This window comes from Vulpes vulpes, chromosome 2, assembly GCF_048418805.1.
Source record: "Vulpes vulpes isolate BD-2025 chromosome 2, VulVul3, whole genome shotgun sequence".
Lineage (NCBI taxonomy): Eukaryota > Metazoa > Chordata > Mammalia > Carnivora > Canidae > Vulpes > Vulpes vulpes.
Window position 1 is genome coordinate 45,476,582 of NC_132781.1, and position 19,168 is coordinate 45,495,749.

The window sequence follows — 19,168 nt, forward strand, 5'->3', positions numbered from 1 at the left end:
ACAGCCCTCCTCCTTGGATCCATGCCAAGCCCTCCCTTCCCCCAAAAGAGCCAAGGCTCCAAACTCTAAAAATAGCTCAAAACAACCTTATAGAGTAGTTAATTGTGTGAATGCTGTTGCTGTCCTCTGTGGGTGACATGCATGGTACTCATGAATTGGGCCAGCCGGCCTCCTACCAGGGTTACCTCCAATCCTGCAGCCCAGCGGGACTACCCCCACCCCACCAGTTCCGAAGAACCACTGCAGCAATTACTCATTTGGCATGCAGCACACACTGCCATATTTGTCTCTCTGAATATGCTAAGACCTCAGCTAGACTGCAAATTCAGGAGCACCAGCAGTTTTCTTCCTTATAGTTCTACACTACCTGGCACTAGACCTTACTCACATGGACAGTGATATGTTCCCAGAGCCACAGGCGGTGCCCTCATGAACTGCCCCACACAACAATCTCCTTCATGGATTTACTGAGTTGAGCCCAGGAGCCCAGTCTCCTCCAGGAGCCCACTCACCTCATCCAGCTGTCTCTTCGTCTCTTCTTCCATCCTTCGGATATCGTCCATAGTCAGGTCAACCCACTTATCGAGCCAACAGAACAGCTGCCTGTGGAAGTTTGTAAATAGACGCCTTTCTTGCTACAAAAAAAGGAGGGAACCTAGTTAGAACCCAGAAGGTAGAGGCCACTGTTGCAGCTCCCCTCCCATGATCTCCATGTCAATAACCCCACTTTCTTAAAGGGGTGAGGAGAGGTGCTAACTGGCTTCTATGGATGAGCCCTCAAGTCCCAAAAGTCAGTGACTTTTGCCCTATTGCGACAACAGGTATCACTTCAAGAAGGAGGGAACCCCCTGGAGAGGATGAGTGCCTACCTCACAGCTAGGCCCCTGTGCCCCAAATCCTACCCAGACAGGCAGCCCATGAGCTCATAGTTCAGCCAAGGCCCAGAAACAACTGTGCCAAGTTTCCCTCTTGTCTCTGGAGCCTGAGGCCATGTTAAAACTGGCCAGCAGCCATGAAAGGTGGCTCAAGAGGGAGGCTGTCATCAAAGAAAAAGCTATAAAAATGCCTTGGGTCTGTCCAGTTCAGGGATTCAGGGCACTGGAAAATTTGGCTCACAGGGCCTCTTGCCTTTGGTTTTAAGAAGAGAGAAAGACTAAGTTTCATCTGCAGTTCAGTCATAGCAAGCCCCTTCCTGTTTCCTTTTTTTTTGGCTTCAGTTTCCTTCCCTGTCACATGTGGTACCCCTGGATAGACAGCATTAAGCAGTAGGATAGTTAAGTGAAAGGGGAAGTGGGGGTCTGGGAAATCAGACTGAAATATTCTGATGTCAGCCACAGTAGAACACAAGTCACACGGGTTGTACGATCCTCTCTTGTTGGGCAAAATCCCCTCCCTCCCAACACACACACACACACACACACACACACACACACACACACACACACGGGGGAAGGTTTCACCCTGGTCACTTACCTTATGTATAAAGTTTTCCACTTTGTTCTGCAGGCCCCACCACTTGAACTTGACAGTAACCAGTTTGTATGCACACATGTATGGGCAGTCTTTCTGATTTACAAGTTCTTGCTGTATTAGAGACACACATATAGGCAGACAGTTAACTAAGAGGGCCAACCTCTGGCTCTCCCTTAGCCTACCCTAGCCATTCCCCTCCACCCTGGGAAGAGGTCTGCCCATGCTATGCCCTGTCCCCTGGTGGTGAGGGTGTGAACTGCACCTTCCAATTTGGGCCCAAGGGTCCTCGGCCAGTTTTGATAGATTTAAATTTTGCTGGGTCTTCCTCGGCCTTGTAGTCCTGAGAGAAGTTGTAGAATTGGAGTTGGGGGAGGAAGGGAGAGAAGGAGAGAAGGAGGGAGACCGAGATTAGATTTTTCCATCAGAGTACACTTCATACTAGTCTTAAAGCTGCTGGTATAAAGAAAATATGGGAAAATGTCATAAACAAGATATAGAACTGTTTACATTTGCCTCAGAGGAGAGCTATGTGATTTTTCTCTGCCACGGTTTGTTTTCAATTTGACACCTATGAAAGTGTCACCAGACTGTCCGAGCATGCACGTATTTCCACTGTTTAAGACAGAGATTTTCAACCTGGGATAAGCATTCAAATGACTAGGGAAAGCTTTTTCAAAATACAGATTTCTAGGCCACTCCATCTAAAACCCAGCGAGTGAGAATATCTGCAGGTAAGGGCAGCACAGATTTTTTAAACATCTGTAGGTGATTCTAAAACATGACCCCAGATGACAGCCAGATGAGAACTGGCAGTCAAGCCTGAAATCTTATCCAATCTCCCTCTGGCCTTCTTTTTTTTTTTTTTTTTTAATTGACTTGTTTTAATAAAATCATTACTGGAAATGTCCAATGTATAGAACCTATTTTCTTATGTACTACTGTCAGCCTTATTTCACTCATTTATAATGCAATCAATGCTGTGGGTGAATTAATCGTAATAAAAGTTTAATATTTGGTTGTTCTTCTGCACTAATATGGGCTTAGGAAAAGCAAACTTACTGTATCTACTTAACAAAAATAGTGAAAAAACACACCACACTCACCCACCCACCCACACTCACACACACAAGTCATAAAGTATTTCCCAAAGCTAAGAAGATTATTTATGTGTACTTAAAAAACAAACTTTTTATGTCAACTATACTTAAAAACAAATACATTAATTCAATCTTCCCCACTTCTGCTTCTCTCCACTCACATAAAATAACTAGACTTGACAAAATACTCAGAGCCATACTCTTTGCTAGCATTTTTTTTTTTAATTTATTTATGATAGTCACAGAGAGAGAGAGGGAGAGAGGCAGAGACATAGGCAGAGGGAGAAGCAGGCTCCATGCACCGGGAGCCCGACGTGGGACTCGATCCCGGGTCTCCAGGATGGCGCCCTGGGCCAAAGGCAGGCGCCAAACCGCTGTGCCACCCGGGATCCCCTTTGCTAGCATTTCTATTTGAGACATATGAGTATGTTCAGTTTGAGAAAATCCACCATGCTCTATACTTAGATATATTCACTTCGCTTTATGCTATACTTCAATAAAAAGCTTTTTGAAATATCCACTAACTTTTGAGGGTAGAAATGAGGATATTAGACAAGGAAAGCATAAGATGTTTTTCATATCTTTTTGGAAATACACAAACCAAAATATCTGAAGCACAAGAGCGAGTGGCTCCAGGAAAGAGGGATCATACCCCTGGGATGTGGAGAGCAAACACTCCCCAGAGAGAGCCAAATTCCTCTGCCCTGATCCCAACAGGTCTCTGTCAAATAGGAAGAGTACTGAATGAGCAGCAACCTAACTTTTCCTTCCCTAAAGAAATCCTTCCTGGGAGCACAGCACTGAGCAGGACAGACCAGGTCCCTGCTCTTTCCAAGTTTATGGTCTAGAGCAGTGGTCCTTTTCTAGGCTTATGCTGCTATACTCCGAGAAGCCACCACTAACTTTTTTTTTTTTTAAGATTTTATTTATTTATTCATGAGAGACACAGAGAGAGGCACAGACACAGGCAGAGGGAGAAGTAGGCCCCATGTAGGGAGCCTGACGTGGGACTCGATCTAGGGTCTCCAGGATCACACCCCAGGCTGCAGGCGGCACTAAACCGCTGTGCCACCGGGGCTGCCCCCACCACTAACTTCTTGTGGGCGAGGCATCTGTCTTTTCATATATTCGGCTGGAACCCATAGAACACAGTCTTCCGAACATAACAGGCAGGCAATAAATGTTTTTTAATTACTGGGTTGGAAAAATGAATTTGAGAACTAGTTTCAGATCAAGTGTCATTTCAGCTGAGCAAATTATCCTCAGAACCTACAATGTCGGGGCAGCCTGGGTGGCTCAGCGGTTTAGCGCCGCCTTCAGCCCAGGGTGTGATCCTGGAGACCCTAGATCGAGTCCCACGTCAGGCTCCCTACATGGGGCCTACTTCTCCCTCTGCCTGTGTCTGTGCCTCTCTCTGTGTCTCTCATGAATAAATAAATAAAATCTTTTAAAAAAAAGAAAAAGAACCTACAATGTCTAATAGTAATTTCCAGAGCCAAACCAGGCCACTATCTTCCCGGTAGAATCCCCAAGAATTAAGAGAATTCTTAATTCTAATTTAAAAAATAAAACAAAACAAAAAAAAATAAATAAAACAAACAACAGCCAAGAGAGAACTTCCCTTTGAGCCAAGTTGGGTATGATTCCCTGGTTTCTCTGACACTTAGAAGTTATTTCTGCATCTCAAAGGCAGCCGACCCTGATAAATAGTTCCTACCTTGCTAAGTACTTGGCTTCGATCTGCAATGTCTATATATATGGCTTCCACGTGTTTCCATGCCTCAGGCTCCAGTTTATGCACCTGCAGAAACAAGGAGGACCACTATGTAGTTTTTGTCAGCTACAAAGCACCCTTTATCCAGAATCAACACCCAGGAACAGTTATTTCCATAGCCACAGATGTGAGATTCCTACCAGTAAAGAATAACAAAGTTATCCAAAGGAATGGGAGGGGCCTGGAGCCTGCTTCTCCCTCTGCCTGTGTCTCTGCCTCTCTCTCTCTCCCTGTATCTCTCATGAATAAGTAAATAAAATATTAAAAACAAAACAAAGGAATGGGAGGAAGGGTTTTAAGTAGATATACGTGTGAGAACAAATGCTCTGATTTCAGCAGGCCAAAACACTCTGGCCTACTGCACTTAAATTATTTCGTATGTTCTCCTTTGTAAAGATTGGCTACAAATACTTGTGGACATATTGCCTGTTTAGCCATATACTGCTTACTTTAATGTGTTTTTTTAAATTATTTATTTATTGATTTAGAGAGATGGAAAGAAAGTGTGTACACACTCATGTGAGCTGGGGGGAGAGGCAGAGGGAGAGGGAAAGAGAGAATCTCAAGCAGATTCCGAGCTCAGCGCAGAGCCCAATGCAGGGCTCAATCTCATGATACTGAGATCATGACCTAAGCCAAAATCAAGAGTCAGATGGTTAACTGACTGAGCCACCCTTGTGCCCCTACTTTGATGCTTTTAAAAAACTTTCTCTTGCTTACCTTCCAGTCCCATCCTGAGTAATGCCACCACTGCCAGATTCCATGCACATACAAACATCCGTGTAGAGAGATTTTTCTTTTAATACAAATGGTAGCACATATACACACTGTTTTGCATCACGCTTTTTTCACTGAACAGTCTATCTTGAAGATTATTCTCTATTGGTTCTTTTTAACGGCTGCATAATATATCACTGTATGGCTGCACCACAGTTTAACAGTGTCTTATTGATGCGCTCTTACATTGTTTTTCATCTTTGGCTACACAGAGAATACTGCAATCAATCTCTATGTGTATAAATTATTTTACACATGTGAAAGCATAACTTACATGATAAATTCCTAGGTGTGGAACTACTCGGGTCAAAAGGACATGTGCATTTTAGAATTGAGGAGTTATCTATAGATAACTCTATAGAGGCTCTACAGAGGCTGTAATCTTCATGTTTTAAAAATACAGTTCCTCTCTGCCAAGAGTTGCATTTAGACCAATCTTAGCTCTACGAGAAGGCCCCATAAGGAGTCTTTGGAGATCATGTTTTGCAAATTAGAGACAGAGCAATCCCATGCTGGTAGGAAAGGTCCAGACACAGGCTGTTAGAATGGGACTATAGAAAAGGCTCTGCAGAGAAGGAGAAGCGGCTGAACAGAGCCTCAAAACCCTACCCTGCAGCCTCGAAGACCCTGGGCTCTTGGGAAGCGCTACTTACATTTTCCTGGGTGCCAAGATCTGGTTTGTGCCAGGTTTCAATTTTAATCAGAAAGTCTTCTTTCATGTATTCATTCTGGAAGAGGGGAAAACACCTTACAGTCACCAGCCTCAAAGTTGGAGAGTAACTATCTCACGTTACTGATCGCAGTGATTGAGAGACCCTCGCCTCTGCCTTAAAGTAACAGCTAATTTTTTTCTTTTTCTTTTTTTTTTTTGGGGGGGGGGGAAATCAGGACAGTTTTATTTATGATGGCAACATACAATACTCCACACTTAGGTGTGCGGGCGAGACAAGGACCGAGCCCAGGCCTTCTGCTTCTCCTCGGTATTCCTGGGGGCAAACTTCTCCTGCAGTTTCTGCCACATTCCTTTATTCATTTCCTTAAACTCTTCCAAAGTGTCTGTGGACAGGATCAGCTTGTACTCTTCCACAGACAGGCCACTGAAGCTCGTGTCTCTGGGGCGAGGGTACTTGTGTTTGTAATAGTTTGAATGGAGTCTTGCTAAGCTCTCATACATCTGATCACAGGCCTCAGGTTCTGCAATCTGGGTGTTCTCTCCCTCCCGAAAGGCCTGTGCTACCCGCTGCCGCAGGTAAGTGCCCAAGTCCCGGCCCCGTTTGCTCTCGTCCACTGGCCATTCCTCACAGAGCTTAAGGAAACGCCAATAGCGGCTGGCCGCCATCTTGGGCCCCGCTTGTCTCCCTGGCCCACAGGATTCTAGGGGCACATTATCTTGTTCAATCCTCCTCCCAGCCTACGAGGGCTGTAGTAATATCATCCTCATTCTACAGATGAGGAAAGTGAAGTTCAAAGAGGGGAGGGGACTTGTCCAAGGCCACAGAGATGATGACAGAGCTGGGCCTCAAAACCAGATTTGTCTGACTTCAAAATCCATGTATTTAACCACTTGGTCGTCTTGCCTTATGCACAGAGCACTAATGGTTAACATGAGAAGGAATATTCCCACTCAAACAAATGTTCACCAGCACCCCATCCACCAGTCAGCCTTTTGCTGAGGCCTGAAGTTCTCTCCTCGTCAACTGAACCCTTGGTGCTTCCTTAGTTCTGTTTAAAAATGGGATGCTACTTGAATGAGGCACATATTAACCTCTGAATTCCACGGCAGAATTTAGGTTGGCAGAAGCCACCTCCATCTGGCAGCAGGGACAGGCACCTGGATGAGGGTGCTGAAAGGTGGAGAAAAGGGGTGATGACACAGGGGGTGGACACAGAAAAGACACCCTGATGACTTCAAATTTTGCCAATGGCCAGCATTCCCTGGGGTGCGCAGATGCGCACGTGGGAAAGCCACAATCAGGTCAGTTGAGCTAGTTTCATAAATCCTGAGAAGGCATGACATGGGAAGGGCAGGGGAGAGCCTTGGGTCATCCTGCACACATGAGACCCACAGCCTCGACTACAGGACCTACCCCACATGCCAATGGGGCTTTAGGCCAGAGACTACTTTGCCAATTGCCAGATTTCTCAGTAGGGGCAAAAAGATGAAGCTTCACCAACGCCAGCCTCCTGACAGGACAGGAATACCCAGGAACCTCCACAGCAGTGACATTTTTATTTCTTCTTTTCTTAAAGATCCTTTACAACCCTTCCACCATCCCTCCCCACCCCCAATCAAGAATTCTTACCGTAATAACTGCTCCAAGGCAAGGACGTGGAAAGAAGAGAGAAAAAGATTAATGAAGCTGAGTAACTGCCCCTCACCCCCAGGGAGCATGGCAGGAAGGAGTTCTCCCCTCCCTGGGGCTTAGTCCAGGCACCCTTCAAGCCCTGCAGGTGCATCTGGTACCTCAAATGTACCAACTTCAAGTTCCCCTCACACAGAAGTCCCAAGAGACCCAATCCGGAATTTCAATACAGTGACGCCACTATCTGTCCCCAAGGCACTCTCCAGCTGGGCAAGGAAAGGGGACTGGCTCTGCTGCTCTGAAGCACTGAGACCCACTACTCTGCCCTCAGAGCATCACCTGCTGTCCCACCACCTCCTGTAGCCCAGAGAGGGCACTTCTGGCCAGGCACTGTCCATCTGCCTTCTGCACACTTCCTCTCACTGTAACCAAACCTCGCGCCCTCTGCACTCCTGCTCATTGTAATGAGACCCCCTTGGAAAGCACGGTTCAATTATTTATCAGAGAAAATGACTGCAGCTCTAATGTCACTGGGGAACAAACCAGCTCTCCTCCTGACAACAGTCTAGCTCACTCTGTACCCTCTGAGCTTAAGAGTTATCTCAGTTTCTAACAGCCATATTGGACATTTATGGGGCTAACAGTCAAACTCTGTAACTCCAAAACTAAAACTAAGGTTACTGCTGAGATTAAGATGCAGAAAGGATGGGGTGCCTATGTGGCTCAGTGGTTGAGCATCTGCCTTTGGCTCAGGGTGTGATCCTGGGGGTTCCAGGATCGAGTCCCACATCGGGCTCCCCATAGGGAGTCTGCTTCTCCCTCTACCTGTGTCTCTGCCTCTCTCTGTGTGTCTCTCATGAATAAATAAATAAAATCTTAAAAAAAAAAAGATGCAGAAAGGTTTGAATATAAGGGATAAGGTCTGCCTTGTATAGAAACAATCCAAGAGACTACTAGTCATTTCCCTGTATCTGATAAAAGATATTTGCAAGAAAGTTCCAGGTTAAGATTATAATTACACGGCCTATTGAAGTAATTGCCCTGTTATCAGCTTGGAGAAAATCAGTTAACATAAAAGGAAATGGTGGGTATGATATCTATTGAATGGAAGTCCAAAGAGGCCAGGTTGGCAGAAATTCTCCTGTGCTGTACTGGTGGCCATGGCCTCCGGCTGCCTATGTGGCACATTTAGCAGCCCCATCCCCAGTATAGAGACAGTGGTGTTAGCCAGGCCCAGTCTGATGACAGGAGCCATTAAGGTTCCCCAACTAACCACCTGATTCTGAATCCACATTCTCCAAGCAATCTTCTAAGTCTGGCCTCTGTAGGGACAGAATGTGCTAATCAATGGACACAGGAGTCTGATCATTTAAGCAAATGGGCATATCCACTACATGGTGGCATTCTGAATATACTTTGGTTTCCCAGGTAGAAGAGTTCACAAGGGAAAAACACCCTAATCAGCAAACAGGAACATCTAGTGTCATTAGTAATTCTGTATTTCGATATAACTTACTATATTGGCATTTGGGGTTTTCATACATTAGTCTTTCCTAGACCCTAAGAAAAGGATCCACTCAGTTCTGACAAACTAGGTTTCTGAACCTATGAGGGTGTTGACCCTCCCTGGCCTCTAACGAACCTGGGCAACCAAACAATCTCCCCCAACCAATTAAGACCATTTCCTGGGACGTCTGGTGGCTCAGCAGTAGGGTGTCTGCCTTCGGCGAAGGGCATGACCCCGGGTCCCTTAAAAAAAAGAAAATTTCCTTTTCTTCAAACTGCAACCCTGAGTACATCAGGAAATCCTTTGCAGTTGGGAAATACAGCTCTCCAAATAAGACTAATAAGGTACTTTAAAACCATGGCTCAGTGAGATGTATTCAGGCCAGGGTTAAAGGTTAGAGGTAGACACAGAAGGAGAAACATTTATCTCCCTCTTCCTATTTTCATTCACAGCCGAGCCCCCTCTTATCCTCTCTTCCTGTCCCAACCCATCAGCAGGGGGAAGAAAGAAAAAGAAAGAAAGAAGGTAAGAGGACAGAAAAAGCTGATAGCAGAGTATTACAAATCCGTTTTTGTTCCATTTAGAGTAAGAGCAGAGCCTTCTAAAAGACATGTAGACTTTTACCCTATGCCCCTTTATCCATTCTCACCTCAAACTTTAATCTACTGCAGCCAAGCTAAGGAGTTTGAACTACTGATCTTTCTCCCACCAATCCCCACAGGGGACTGGAAAGTAGCCTTCTTATTTCTACCTCTGAGTTTACTTATTTTTTAAGATTTTATCCATTTATTTCAGAGAGAGAGAGAAAGAGCCCACAAGTGTGGGGGGGGGGGGGCGCAGAGGGAGAAGCAGACTCCCCACTGAGCAGGGAACCTGATGTGGGGCCCAACCCCTGGACCTTGAGATCATGACCTGGGTTGAAGGCAGATGCTTAACCGACTGAGCCACCCAAGCGCTCCTCTATCTCTGAGTTTAAAAGAGTAATGTCTAATAAGGCAGATCTAAGATTCAACGTATTGATTCTATATGATGGAGGGTTCTCACCATGAGGCTGGCGCCCACTGAAGAAAACACCTTCCTTCCCCTACTCCCTGCTTCTCCTCTTCACTGAATATTTAGAAATTATATTTTTCTTCTTTTGGCCAAGGATCAGCACTATGTGTGAATGAATACTTGATATCTAGAAAAATGCCTGTGTCAGCTGTAGTATGACACAGAGGACAGAGGCATCTCTCAGCCGGCACAAGACCTGTTTACAGAACACTGACTCAGTCATGGAAGAGTCCATGCTATCTGTTGGCTTCCGTTACGCCAAGTTGGTTAAGGTTCTTATGACACATGCTCTATGGCAACCATCCTGGATATAAAGAAAATTCACCTTTGGCCCTAGACCAGACACACCTAGGCACAGTGCACACTGTCTTTAAAGAAAGTGTGTGCTTATCTCCTTTCCAAGAACTTAACAACTTCCTGCTCAATGTTTAGGGAGTAGAGATGTTTGCATTTTCAGCTACATCACTGAAACTGTAAGTGCTACATATATCCCAGGTTCCACCCATGATTGTACTTCTCCTGATACAAGGTTCTTGAACCTCTGTAGGGCCACTGAAGATTGAAGAGAACAATCATTGTGCTCTAGACTTTAGTCATTCCCAAAGTCCACAGGATAAGGACTACATAGGTGGAGCATACTCACCAGACACAATTTAGGGAGTCCAACAAATATGTAACAGTACACGTAAGTAGAGGCTGGCAGGAGAGCCTCAGAGCCAGACTGCCTATGCCAACAAATGTCAGCTGGCTAGAGGAAAGGCCATTCGTATCAAGTTCCAGGAGAATGCTAAGGATTGCCGCCCCCCCAACCCACCCCATCATGGACATGGATCAGTACTAGCCCTCAAGACCTAGGAATCCTAAAAAGCTAAGAGTCCAAACTACTCAAAGGGAATCCTAAAATGTCTAGAATGGAAAGTTCTCTTCCTTTAGTCTTTCCTATCCAGAAAACCCAGATAAGGGACTAGCCAAGATTATTGGGACAATAATTTCACTCCTACTCCCACCTTAAACTATAGAACATGCTGATTTTGTGTAAGCCATCAGTTCAGGGCCCTTAGTACTGACCTCCCCACTCCTCATCTCCTACACCTCTCAAATGTGACATGCATATTCTATGTGTTATATATTTAGGGGATAACTGCTTCTGAATCTTTTGTCATAAAAAATTAGGTTTATTTTAACTTTTCCTCAACAAATCAGGATTTCGTTGCTACATTTTCTTGGTATCTAGGCCTGGCCCTCCCCCCAGGGCAAGAAAGTCACCCTTAGAGGTCCTTTCCTATGACTGCCTCTCTCAAGAGCTCCTTGGCTGCAAAGCTGCTTTCCAAGCCAAACCCAAATATATTACATGAAACTGGAAATTTCAGGATCTAACAATAAGTGAGTGGCTTATTTTTTTAAAAGATTATTTATTTATTTATTCATGAGAGACACAAAAAGAGAGGCAGAGATAAAGGCAGAGAAAGGAGAAGCAGGCTCCATGCAAGGAGCCCAATGTGGGACTCGATCCCGGGAATCCAGGATCAGGCCCCAAGCCAAAGGCAGACACTCAACCGCTGAGCCACCCAGGTGTCCCAAGTGAGTGGTTTAATAAGATCATAGTACCCTCATAGAATGGAATACTATGCAGATATTACAGATCTAAAAAAACAGTAGACTACATAATGACACGGAAAAAATTCTAAATAAAAAATAAATCTAATAATTAGTATGATTTAATTTAAAATCTGTCTTAAAAATGTGTCTGGAAATACACATATAAGGATTATAAAAAGACACTAAAATGTCAACAGTGACTATCTAGAAATGGAAGGATCCTGGGTGATTATTTTCTTCTATTTGTATGTAGTTTCCACAATTTAAAGAGAGAACACTACTTCCGTAATCGGTAAAAGCAATCATATTATACCATTCCAAGAGAGGCTGGTTCTGTACCATCGCAGGCTGTGACAACTACAGGTGGTTCCCACTCAGCTGGCTGCCAAATTGAACTAGACAACACACACACTCACCACCAGCCTGAGGGGGTTCCCCAAGTTCATCCTTTCATTGGCTTAATCTGGAAAATGAAGGTGGGACCCAGCCCTAATTCACTGCCCCCTTTGGGGCCTACTTGACCATACCCTCTGTCTACCTTGGGGCCCAAACTCCAGCTTCTGGCCAGGTCTCCACTTACCAGTTCTGCAATAAGGGTAGGCATTCCATGCTTTTTCATGTATATTCAGGGCTCCCTCTGGGGCTAGCATTCGAACAAACGTGGGCACTTTGCTGTGGTAAGAAAAAGGGGTTATGAAGAGGAATGGAGAAGAGAGAAGACAATGGACTTTTACATCACATTCTTTGGGCCACAGCTCCAGCTGCTTCAGTGGCACTGGCAAGCAAGTTTCCACGAGATAAGCAGGTTACCCTTCTGTGTGAGAAGCTACCAGCTGAAGCCTGACACCTAAGTTCATCGGGCTATTAACATCCATCCAAAACTCATCCCAGTGCCTCACCACCCATCAGAACAGGACAACAGGTGGGACCTTTGGCTACCTGCCATGGCTTATCGGTTCTTACATTATCATGACCCATTTTTCCTGAGCTCACCAGGCCCGGGGAATTATACTACATACTGCAAGGATGGCATACCTTCAAGAGTGGACCAGTCTAGGTTTATAAGCCACATTGTCTGGCTGACGGACTTGGAATACGGAATCCAAGATTATCTAATCTGCTATTATCAGTTCTGGGAGGCCAGGAGGGCTTCAGGGCCATCTGTCTCCCAGGACAAAATATTTCTTCTAATCAATTCTTTTTATCTCAGGTTACAGAACAGCATATACATACAGTATGAACCTTTTTTTTTTTTTAAGGAGCAAATATTCCTCTTCCCTAGTTTTTAACTGGTAATCTATGCAGTCTTTAGTAGGCTCCAACAATCTCAACTTTAGTGCCTGAGGCCTTAACACAAAAGAGCAAAGCCCGGCACTCAGAGCAACCTTTTGAGATTCATTCACTCACTGCCACACTCATTCAAGTAAGTCTCCTGTGTGCCAGGCACCAGGATACTTACAGAAATCACACAGACATGGCTCCTGACTTCATGGAGCTTACATTCTAGTGGGAAGTCCATCTAACCAGGCAGAGGACAGCACTGTTAAGTGTGTGCCACAGTGGGTGAGCACAGGGCTCTGGGGGACAGAACACTGGAACAACATGGTGTGGGAGGCTCCTCAGGGAAAGTAAGAACTAAATGAATACGCAGAGTAGAACATGAGTAGACCTGAGCTAGATAAAAGGATGGGAATGGGGTGGGAAAAGCTGGGAGAGAAAGAGAGAAGTTTGGAGTAGCTGATGTAAGGTATGAGGCAGGGAATATAAAAGAACATGCAGAGGCTGGGTCATAAAAGATCTTGTAAGTTATGTCAAGAAGGAGTATGGATTTTATCCTACGGGCAAAGGAAAGCCATCCAGATCTATTTAAGCCACCAACATATCTACCTTTGGACAGAACACTCAAAGTTGTGCAGAGAAATGGAAAGCAGGGCGAGCAGTTAGAAGCCACTTTAGTAATCCAACCAAGAGATGATGGAAGGAAATGGAAATGCTGGAGATACTAAGGAAATGGAGTCAAAAGGACTTGAGCTGATACAAGGGATGAGGAAGAGGGTGGTGGGGAACCCATGGTTCTGACTGGGGCAATAGATGGCTGACAGGAAGGTTCTGATTCTAACGAGGAGAGGTGATCAGGGCATTCAGCACTGCTGCTTTTGATTTGGTCTTTGCATTTGAGTGCTTTGGGATTAAATAACGAGTGGTAGTGGCAGCTCAAAGTTTACCCCTCTTTTAAAGAAGAGGGTAAGACAAGTCCCACCTTCATATGTACAGACCTTCTGACACTCTAGTTGGACCAATTGAGTCATAAGGAACCAATCGGCCTCTTCTACCAACCTGTTTGCAAAGTCCTCCTGTGCACAAAAAACACAAATGCATTATGAGAAAGGCATATCCTGAGCCTTATGCTAATCAATTGCTAATGGCTCAGTAAGGATTGGCTGGTAGTCAACTCAGAGTAGGGATGGAGGAGGATGAAGAGGAGATATGGAGGAAAAAGAGAACAATGGCAAGGAAACAGGATCACGGTGAAATTTCCCCCACTTCAGTGTTGCTCTCCTCCTGGTTCCAGCACTCACAAAATCTGTGGCTCCTCTGGGCTAGCACTTTTACATCTCCACAGCATCAGACTATACTAAATCAGAGATTTTACCAAATGAAAATGAGTGAAAATAATTTTCAGTTCAGTGACTATAAATTAAAATTCTGGGGGTACCTGGGTGGCTCAGTGGGTTAAGCATCTGCCTATGGCTCAGGTCATGATCCCAGGGTCCTGGGATCGAGTCCCATGTCAGGCTCCCTGCTCAGTGGGGAGTCTGCTTCTCCCTCTCCCTCTGCTATTCCCCCTGCTTGTGCTCTCCGTCAAATAAATGAATAAAATCTTTAAAATAAAATAAAATAAAATTCTGGTTTATGTTGCACAGCAATGTGAATGTATTTATTGTCACTGAACTTTAAAAAAATGTTAAAAGATGGGGATCCCTGGTGGCGCAGCGGTTTGGCGCCTGCCTTTGGCCCAGGGCGCGATCCTGGAGACTCGGGACCAAATCCCACGTCAGGCTCCCGGTGCATGGAGCCTGCTTCTCCTTCTGCCTGTGTCTCTGCCTCTCTCTCTCTCTCACTGTGTGCCTATCATAAATAAATAAAATTAAATTAAAAAAAAATAAAATAAAATAAAAAATAAAAACATGCTAAAAGAAGGAAAGGAAGAAGAAAGAAAGAAAGAAAGAAAGAAAGAAAGAAAGAAAGAAAGAAGAAAGAAAGAAAGAAAGAAAGAAAGAAAGAAAGAAAGAAAGAAAAAGAAAGAAAGAAAGAAAGAAAAGAAAGAAAGAAAGAGGGAGGGAGGGAGGGAGGGAGCCACCTAGGTGGCGCAGATAGTTAAGTGTCCAATTCTTGGTTTCGGCTCAGGTTGTGATCTCAGGGTCATGGCATTAACCCTTTGGAGGGCTCTTCACTTGGCTCAGAGTCTGCTTAGGATTCTCCCTCCCGGGATCCCTGGGTGGCGCAGCGGTTTAGCGCCTGCCTTTGACCCAGGGTGTGATCCTGGAGTCTTGGGATCGAGTCCCACATCAGGCTTCCTGCATGGAGCCTGCTTCTCCCTCTGCCTGTGTCTCTGCCTCTCTCTCTCTGTGTGTGTCTCTCATGAATAAATAAAAAAAATAAAAATTAAAAAATAAAAAATAAAAAAAAAGGATTCTCCCTCCCTCCGCTCCTCCCCTTGCTCTCTCTCTCTCAAATAAATAAATCTTTTAAAAAATAGTAAAAATGATGACTTTTGTGTTATGTACACTTTAGCACTGTTAAAAATATATATATCAGGTTTACTTTTTCCAATACTGGATAGTTTCTAAGACTAGCTTGGTTCAACTTCCATTCAAGCTGCTGTATGTTTACTATGGCTTTCAATGTCCTTTATGTCAGCTTATAATTTCCTGAAATATTACTGTTTCAATTAGAGATTCAGCAAATTTGTGTGGTTTGCTATGGATTTTGGTATATAAATCAGACTCACTTTTAAATATTTATGCCTTTGATCCACATAAAGGTGCCAAAATTTCTCTGGTAACTGATTTCACAGTATCAGAATTTAAAATACTCCCTGCCCCACAATTTCACTTTTAGGAGCACTTACTACAAATTTATACACATAAGTACAGCAAAAGATTTGTGCAGGAGGAATCTTATGAGAGTACTGTATGTAAACATCTGGAAATTACTATAAATATCTACCAAGGGAGGACTGGTGAAATGGGCTATAGCACATCTGTATAACATATTCTAAAAGAATAGGACAGAATATGCTGACACTGAATGACAGCTATGGTTTTACAGGTAACAAAGGAGCAAAGTCAAGAATCATATGTATAGTTTGATCACATGTATGTAAGAGAATAATAAATGAAATGGAACACCCATTTACACACACACACACACACACACACACACACCCCTATATTCATAGACAACTAAGAAACTAAATACTAAGAAACCAAATGCTACCACCTCTGAGGAGTAAAAGCCTGGTTGAGGCAAGGCAAATATTTTATTTAAAAAAAAAAAAATCTTAAAAAAAAAAAAAAACTTAAATGAGCAAAGAAGTGCCACTTACACCCACTCTTACAGGTGAAGCAACCTAAGAAACCAGCTAATAACCCAGAAACACCCCCAATTATCCATAATCTCCACTTCAATACCTGGCTGCCTTTTGGCTATGCTGCTCAGCCACATACCTCTGTAAGTGGTAGATCTTGTGTGTGTACTGGCCTTTCTCACCATCCTTCTCATAGGGCTCATTCACCAGGACCTCCACACCTTCACCGCCGCCCGTTTCATTTTTGCTGGCCTCAGCCACAGAATACAGCTGCCCTACTTGATACTAAAGGAACAATGAAACAGGAGTTATTGTGAATGCAGAATCTTCTCAACAGGTGAGAAGTAACCATCCAGTTAGATCACTCTGGGATTCCTCTGCATCCAAAACCTCATTCTGCAGTTCCACATGGGACCTTGCCCGAATCCTACAGCAACTATGAACACTGCTCTATGGCCTCTCTTTAGTTGTCAGATGTGTTTAATTTAATCCTTCCCATTTTTATATCCTCCATCAAGGCTTAAGGAGGCAGGTGAATATGCTTAACCTCACATCACCATCCAGAAAACACATTATAGAGTCCAAGGTAGCTTTTTCCCTAAACCTGCCTCTGGTATTAAGACCCTAAAACAAGATCTTGGTTGGCTGCTAGAAGTCTCTTTATCCCATTCATTTAAACAGATCCTAACACATGACTTCTTGTCAAAGAAAGTTGCCCAGTGCTCTGTGAAATCCACAACCTCGGGCAGCCCTGGTGGCACAGCGGTTTACCGCTGCCTGCAGCCTGGGGTGTGATCCTGGAGACCCAGGATCGAGTCCCCTCGGGCTCCCTGTATGGGGCCTGCTTCTCCCTCTGCCTCTCTCCCCTCCCCCCCACCCCGTGTGTCTCTATGAATAAATAAATAAAGTCTTAAAAAAAAAAAAAGAAATCCACAACTTTTTTTTTTTTTTTTTAATTTATGATAGTCACACAGAGAGAGAGAGAAAGGCAGAGACACAGGCAGAGGGAGAAGCAGGCTCCATGCACCGGGAGCCCGACGTGGGATTCGATCCCGGGTTTCCAGGATTGCGCCCTGGGCCAAAGGCAGGCGCCAAACCGCTGCACCACTCAGGGATCCTCCACAACCTCTTCTGAAACTGGCTCATCTACTTGTTTTTTCTCCAGTGTTGGGCAGATCATCACCCTGCCAGCAACTCAGAGAACAGTCTTGCAGGCAACCAAACCTGATGCTTTCCAGATTCCCGGTATGGCTGAAGCAAGTGCCCTGCTTCCTATATTGGATAACAAAGATTCCTACCCCACAGTATGTACTAATCCCAATTTGACAAGTACAGTCTCTGTGTTGCCATCTTACTAGATGAAAAGAACCTAGTTTTCCTTTACTTGGGTCATAGGCCACCCTGCCAAGTCACTAGTCAAGATTACTGGCCTCCTCCAACCCCCTCAGGCCAACTCAGTGTTGGGACCAATGACCGGGCACTGCCCAGGCCTGGCCCTTCTGCTCCCTCCTCTTTGAGGGAAGCTGTTCAGAGGGAAAAATAAGACAAAAAGAACGGACAGCAACAATTAATGCAGGAAGTTACATTTAAGGCAAAGGATGCATTCTCCCTATCACCACCAATACCATCAGGCATGACAGCTTAGGGAGTACGAGGGGAAAAAAGGTTTTTGATTGTACTGCGGGTGTCAAGGTTTTCCTCACTGGCTACATCCCCTCCCCGAACGCCCCAGTAGTCCCAGGAGTGACAGACAAGGGTTTTCCACCCGTTGAGATTAAAATAGAGAGGCTGCCTCTCTGGGCAGCTGCCACTTAAACCACTGTCGGCAACAGCAAGGAGCAGAGGCAGTTTCCAGAGCTGCTTCATCTTGGAAGCCTGCTTTTCTAGGCAGCTTCATAAGCACTGCAGGGAAATTTCTGGGTGAAGTCTGGAAGGGGAAACAGCACACCAGCACAATTCACTGTTCACCATGAAATAGAAAGAGCCCTAACTTCCAAAGTAAAAACCCAGTACAAAATGCCAAGGAAAGGCCCAGGAAAGTGATCAAGGCTCAGTTAATCCCATAAAGAGAAACATCTGGGTGAGAGCCAGTCACCTTGACCTTGCTAATCCTGAGCAACATCAGTGCTGCCTCAATGCCCCCAGGGAGCACCAAGCTGTCTCGGTGCCTTTCCAAGTTCACCCCCTGGCTGAGGCAAAATGAAAACCTCTATCAAGTGGGTCAGGGTTTGGCTAAGCCAGGGGGTCCTAAGAAGGAGCACTAATTCTGTTTTAGGGAAAAGTCATAAGAACGTCTAACCACTAACTCAGCAATCCTAAAGGGCAGGCTAAAGAAAGGGCCTGGTGGAGGGGACTGGGTTGTCTGTCAGCTGGTGGTTCTGCTGAGGGGGGGTGGGGGGCAGGCAGAGACTAATCCCCTTCATTTGGTTCCTCATCAGATGCAGGAATCAGAGGGCAGGCTCTAAGAGGATCATTCTGTTGGGCTGGCATCTTCCCCCTTAATCTCTCTTGATATTCTGATCCTTTAATCCCAATGAGACAAGTGAAGGCAGTTTTGTTAATCCAAAGGGGTTAAGTAAAACTGGCCTCCATAAGCTACAAGTGAGGGACATTTTTTATGTCAAAGGGTTCCCTGTGGCATAGCAGCTCCATACACTGGGAAAGCAGAAAGCAGCCACATTGAGATAAGGGTGGGAGGTCAGACCATTAAATCAGATGAAGAGACCCAAGGAGACTGGGATTCCAGCCTCCTCAGGCCTCGGACAATGGTGCCTGCCCTTGTCCCAAAGAACTAAGACACTCAGCTAAGAAAAACAGAGACTATCACTTTGGCAATCTGGGAGGGGGAGCTCAGGAAGATGTAGCAGGTGGGCACAAGACACTGACATGAAACATCACTGTGACGAACTGGCACAGCTGTGGGTCTCACTATATGACCCTGTCATCCCAGGTACCACAGGGGGATGGTAGCACAAATCTGTGGAAATGGGAAGT

The 19,168-nt window shown here is 45.0% G+C and overlaps 1 protein-coding gene and 1 pseudogene across 1 annotated transcript in view; both read right to left on the bottom strand.

The window, feature by feature from the left end:
• Nucleotides 1-19,168, bottom strand: part of PITPNA (phosphatidylinositol transfer protein alpha) — a 42,577-nt gene that overhangs the window by 16,610 nt on the left and 6,799 nt on the right. Inside the window, exons 3-10 of the mRNA XM_026016151.2 lie at nucleotides 16,314-16,459; nucleotides 12,164-12,255; nucleotides 7,425-7,432; nucleotides 5,775-5,849; nucleotides 4,288-4,371; nucleotides 1,736-1,813; nucleotides 1,474-1,584; nucleotides 513-635 (exon numbers count right to left, since the gene is read on the bottom strand). Coding sequence (XP_025871936.1) covers nucleotides 513-635; nucleotides 1,474-1,584; nucleotides 1,736-1,813; nucleotides 4,288-4,371; nucleotides 5,775-5,849; nucleotides 7,425-7,432; nucleotides 12,164-12,255; nucleotides 16,314-16,459 — 717 coding nt within the window. The remainder of the gene's footprint in view (nucleotides 1-512; nucleotides 636-1,473; nucleotides 1,585-1,735; nucleotides 1,814-4,287; nucleotides 4,372-5,774; nucleotides 5,850-7,424; nucleotides 7,433-12,163; nucleotides 12,256-16,313; nucleotides 16,460-19,168) is intronic.
• LOC112933094 (ubiquinol-cytochrome c reductase complex assembly factor 2 pseudogene) lies at nucleotides 5,999-6,491 on the bottom strand (annotated as a pseudogene).